The sequence below is a fragment of the Hemiscyllium ocellatum genome, chromosome 7 (genome assembly GCF_020745735.1).
Source record: "Hemiscyllium ocellatum isolate sHemOce1 chromosome 7, sHemOce1.pat.X.cur, whole genome shotgun sequence".
Taxonomy (NCBI): domain Eukaryota; kingdom Metazoa; phylum Chordata; class Chondrichthyes; order Orectolobiformes; family Hemiscylliidae; genus Hemiscyllium; species Hemiscyllium ocellatum.
Window position 1 is genome coordinate 67,415,749 of NC_083407.1, and position 6,000 is coordinate 67,421,748.

The 6,000-nt window shown below is 34.4% G+C and overlaps 1 protein-coding gene across 4 annotated transcripts in view; it reads right to left on the reverse strand.

The window, feature by feature from the left end:
• atf2 (activating transcription factor 2) overlaps positions 1-6,000 on the reverse strand; it is a 146,961-nt gene that overhangs the window by 41,738 nt on the left and 99,223 nt on the right. For all 4 annotated transcript variants that reach the window (XM_060827936.1, XM_060827933.1, XM_060827934.1 and 1 more), the window contains one exon: positions 1,487-1,636. In XM_060827936.1, the coding sequence (XP_060683919.1) occupies positions 1,487-1,636 (150 nt within the window). The remainder of the gene's footprint in view (positions 1-1,486; positions 1,637-6,000) is intronic.

Genomic DNA, 6,000 nt, shown 5'->3' on the forward strand with positions numbered 1-6,000 from the left:
GCAACAAGCAAATAACAATACAAAAATAATGAAGTAATACTTGATATGATTAATAAAACGGTTTTCTCACAGGCAGAGAACATTTTGTCAAGAAAAGAACAGGTCAAAGAATACATATTCACGTGTAACAAGCCAAAATTGATGTTTTTGAATTTCTGTAGTGATAAACATGATTGATACTATTGTGACTTATGATTATGGCATTTATTTGAAGTTGTTATGCAAAAACTTCGTGTTTTCTAAGTACATCATCCATGAATTGGGGAAAGCGAAAAGAGAGAGATTAAAAAATAAAGAACTAGGAATGGGCGTAATTCATACAATAAAAGTTACTGACCCTTGCACAACCTCTTCTTTGCCATCTAAAGAAAATCCTGCTCAAGAGTTTTCAGCTGCACTTCTACCCTGTGTAATATATTTCTGAAAAAATAAATAAGAGATTCCTTCCTTTCTGCACAACCTCCACCCCACAAAAAATAAACTTAGAAGGGACTACATTCATTAAATGTGTTGACACATTGTTTAGTGTTAAAATAATTAAAGAGAAATGAGTTGAAAAAGATTTCCTTAGTAAATTCACTGTTTAACTGTATCCAGCTGCTGCAGGTCATCAATCAAGACAGAATATTAGATCCTTTTGTAGAGAGGTGGTAAAGAAGAAGAAAAAGGGAGTCATGATCATATTGCTCTAGACAGGACACACCTCAAGTTCTGTATCCAGTCATGGTCACACGAGTTCACATTCTAGCTAGAGATAGTACTAAGGGGAACCACAAGGCTTTTTTCTATTGTCAGAACCTTGGACTTTCCAGTTTCAAAGTAGGGCATTTGGGTGATGATCTTCAGTGTTATATATGATAGTAAACTAAATGGGATAGGTAAATTTTATAAAGTTACCTGAACCTAAAGTGCGGAAAGGAATGGGTTTAAATTAGTAAGGTAAATTTCAGGAATATCATCAAGAACAGAGCTCCAGGATATGAAACCAGGTGCCAAATCCAAAATAATGGTTGACACAAGGTGATCAACCAGCACTGTAGGAACCTCATGTAACACGGAAAGAGCTGAAAAAAGCTTCTCTTCACACAAACAACGATAAACATACAACATTAATTCTTGGATTCAGCATTGAAAATAACATTTCCAGAATCATTTAAGCAGTACTTGGATATGATAATCAAATGACTTTTAGGATGTTTGCAGATGAAAGAGCTAAGTTAGGCCGACTAGTTTCTTTTAATCTGTAAATAACTGGTTAGTTTCACAACTGGCATATGATTAGGTTTCTATCATTGGAATTAATATAACATTATTAAAAAGTTAGAACAGTTCAAGGTAGCATTGCAGTAATCCAGGAAACTTAAGGTTTTGTTTTTAATTCATAAAACTTTTTTCTCTTAACATACGGGCCAACTCAAAATTTAGCATGGAGCAGTTTTAAAGAAAGAGAAAACTATTGTATATTTTATAAAACTTTCTTCCTTACCATTGGTTGAGTAGTGGAAGTTGCAGCTTCCTGTAGTGACTGTGGATGTGCTTCCTTTGATTGAATCCTCATTGTGCCACTTGTTTGACCAATGGAATTATTACCATTAGTAACCTGAGGGAGCTGTTGTGTTAAAGCTGCTTTCAGTCGCTGCAAAAAAAATCAAACCAAACCAGCAGTTTCACTGGTATACCAAAATATATCAGTTAAGATTCAAGAGAATATACAAATACGTAAAATCTAAGTCTGTATCTAATACAGTATTAAGCAAACTTTGGAAATGTCTTTGACTAACTAACCATGATTTTACAAACTAAGTTCACAATGCAATGATCTCTAGGTATATGATGGTACTCTAAACTCAGGGTCATTTTGTGCATAAGAATGAATTGTATTTTAATCATTTAACTTATTGGTGCATTGTGTTAAATAAAAACTGTAAATTTCTAAGTTATATCAGGTTTCTAATTCCCATCCAGAGGTGTCAATTCAGAATAAAATATTTCATCACTGCATATTTCCTACCACAGCTTCAAAATTAGCTTCACGATTATGTAGCGGCAAGGGATATCATTGGTTTAGATGGCTTGCCTCTTATTCTGAGCTAACATTGTCAGTGATCATAACGTAGAATATATCCCCAAAACATCCTCATCAACTAGATGATGATGATGACTATTATTATGACCAATCTTATCAAATATGATATGAATGGGGAATGTGTCTTATGTGAGGTAAATTAGATAGTTACACCTTTTCTCACCATCATTTCCAAAATTAACAAATGAACAGTGATGATTTGTACTTTATGCATACTAATTGTAACCCATAAAGTAAAAGGGTACACCTCACAGAGTAGGAGCATCTTTCTTTTTTCTCCCAAATAATCTAAGAGATTTTTCCACCTAATTCAAATTAAAATCTCTTCAATCTACAGTCTAAAAGCAATAAATTGATTCTGATGGGATGGAAAAATGAATTCTGTTGAGATTGTTTAACCTTAATTGTATAATTACCAATATTATGCATATATCAACATTTTCCTAAAGAAATCAAGATTTCTATTCAAAAGCCAATGCTTGAGAATACTCAAGGGGCAAGGGTTTATCTTTTTTGATAATACCTCGATAATGCAACTTTTATGTAGGTGTACATAAATATTTTGTGAAACTAATAAAATGTAATATATTTTAATAGTATCCCACAATTGAAGACAACAAAGTAGATGTTGTTTTATTTTTAAACATATTAAGCACAATGGCTGCGATTTTATGGGCAAGACACAAGTCCCAGTGTGGGGACTGAATGCAGGTTTTGAGATCATGCAAATGGATAGTGGCAATCCTCCCAGCGTGGTCTGCTGTCCAATTAAGAATGGTGCATTGCCTGCTCATTATGCCAGCCAGGGGGCTGGTATCACAGAGAAAGTTGGCCATTGTTTAGGCTGTCGGAGAATAAGAGGACTCCTCGCAGGTGTGCTTGACAATATTTTCTTTGCAGGCGTTAGTCAGGGAGATCCGGTCAATTAGAGGAGTTGTGCCTCAGGAAGTGACAGCAGAACTGCCCTTTGCTGCCAAGGATCCCCTCTATAAATAACATAGCTGCCGAATGGGATAACTACCCAAAAAACACTAATGGGAGGCTGCAACCAAGCAGCTCAGAATCCAAATATAGTGAGATTTCTGCCACTGGCAATAATTTTTTTTTGTGTGTAATTTAGCCACGAGTGTTTCTGTCACTGGTAAAACAGTCAAAGTCATAGGATTGTACAAGAGGGAAATATACCCTTCTGTCCAACTTGTCCAAGCTGACCAGATATCGCAAATTAATCTAGTTCCATTTGCCAGCATTTGGCCCATATTCCCCTAAACCCTTTTCATTCATGTCCCCATCCAGATGCCTTTTAAATGTTGTAATATTGTACCAGTGTCCACCAGATCTGGCAGCTCATTCCAAATACATGTCACCCTCTGTGTGAAAAAGTTGCCCCTCAGGTCCCTTTTAAATCTTTCCCCTCTCAGCATAAACCTATGCCCTCTAGCTTTAGACTCTCCTACTCGGGGGAAAAAGACCTGGGCTCTTCACCCTATCCATGCCCCTCACAATTTTATAAATCTCTCAGCCTCCAATGCTCCAGGGAAAATAGTCCCAATCTATTCAGCCTCTCTCAATAGCTCAAACTCTTCAACCCTGGCAACATCCTCAAAAACATTTTCTGAACACTTTCAAGTTTTACAACATCTTTCGTGTAGTTCGAAGACCAGATTTGAATGCAGTATTCTAAAAGCAGCTTAACCAATGTTCTGTACAGCTGCAATGTTCTGTACCTCCCAACTCCTATACACAATGCACTATTCAATAAAGGCAAGCATACCAAATACCTCCTTCACTACCCGGTCTACGTGCCACTCGGCTTTCAAGGAACTATGAACTTGCACTCCAAGTTCTCTTTGTTTGGCAACATTCCCCAGGACCTTACCATTAAGTGTATAAGTCCTGCTCTGACTTTTCCTGCCAAAATACAACACTTCCAAAGGTGAGACTTCACTGGGGGCTCTTGCTGGTATTTTACTGGACCTCATCACTGCTAGTCTGACTGGAAAAACTTTACTCTCTATAAATTTTCAATTTCCCTATATTGTTACTCATGCTCTTTTTTGTAAACCAAAAGGGAATAAGATGATCATTACCAGCCTGACTGTGCCACAAGGGGTACAATTTTAAGAGGGAGGGAATTTATTCCCCTTACTGTGAAATATATTACTTCAACCTAGTTGGGAATTAACTCAACCTAATCTGGTGTGGTTAGTGAACCTGTAATATAGACAAACTCTCTCTTCATACAGTAGACTGTATTTAATCATAAGCTAGTTTCTGAATTATGTTATTTATTCTGTAGACAATGTAATATTAATTAAAGACCTGCTTTTGGATAGAGCACACATGATGCTGATGATAATTGTAATACAAGATGTTCTTTAACCTGCCATTTTTCAGATTTAAACAACAAGTACAATGCTAAATCAGCTTTATAGCAGAGGTTTATTTTCAGATTCAGACATATTAAATTTCCTTCAGCAGAAACAAAATTTTGCTCAATAAGTACTTTACTTTTCCAATGCGCCTATTTGAATCAAAACAATGAACATTAGTTACAACAGAATACTGTTCACGAAAACATCTGCGATAAAGATTTTAAAATAAAGTCTATAGTTTGTTAAAAGTGCTTAATCCTAGTATAAAAAAAGTATTTTTGTTATTCCAACAGTAAAGAGGTGAATAAAAAAGGTTAAATTATGGGTCTTTTGTATAACTGCCTTTTGAGTTCAAAATAAGAACTGTTTAACTATTCCTGAAATTATGTAATCTCCTCCCATATCTGCTTTGGAATTACAAGACTGATGAAAGATTATTTCGAATATTATATGTCTTTTCGATACATGATATATTTAAACTTGGCCATAAGATTCTTTTTAATGACTCTATCACAGAGAGAAAAAAAATGCAATCCATGCCAAATTATGAAACTATATCTCAACAGACTCTATGCATTAAGTTAGAAGTCTAACAGTCAAAATAAATTGTAAATTTTCACTTTTGAATCCAAGTCCAAATAATATACAGCACAATGACTTTTTTAAGCATTGTGTGCTAAACACCATAACTTTAAACTTTCAAAATAGTCACTTCCTAATTTTTCTGTTTCTACCATTAATAAATGAACAGAAAACAACTAAATGCAATTGTTGGTTATGGTATTAAGCATCTATTTAAAAATTGCTAGTAATAGCATCAAAATTGAGAATTCTCTATTTAGACCTGCCTGCGGAGAACATAACTGACAAAAATGAAATCATAAATATTTGAAATGTATGCCAAAAAAAAGTGTTCATATCCCACGGCACACACGGTTGAGATGATTAGCAACCTAGAGCATGAATAGCACAACTAAAACAAAATAAAATGTATTTGAGAAAATCTTTAATTTGAATATTTCAAACAAAATGTATTTATTTTCTAATAAAGTTTGGAAATAAAAATAGGCAACTCTATGCTGGTAGCTACTGAAAATCAAGTATCAGTGAAGCTTCCATTTTTAAATCTTAGCACTTAATTCGAACTTTTAATCATGTTACGATTACTTCAGAAAATACTTTAGAATTAAAATTTAAAAGCAAAAAATAGTCATATAATTTTAAATGATAAAGCCCACAATGCTGAATGTTTGTCAATATATATGTTTTTCAGCATCAAACTGAAGAGTGTGAGAAGTGATAAAGAAGTTTTTTTTAAAAAATGACTGCTTTCAGATTAATCATCTTTAACAAGTTCTGATTGTTCAAGACTGTTGATTTTGATTGTTCTTTTTGCAGAAGCACAATAGAGACTTGTGATCGCTTTTCTTCTCACATGCTGGACCACTAAAAGTTTTAATTCTTAAGCTTTATCAGCCATTTAAAAGTTATCAGTTATGCAAAATTGTTAAAGCATCCACCAAATCTGACACTTCATAC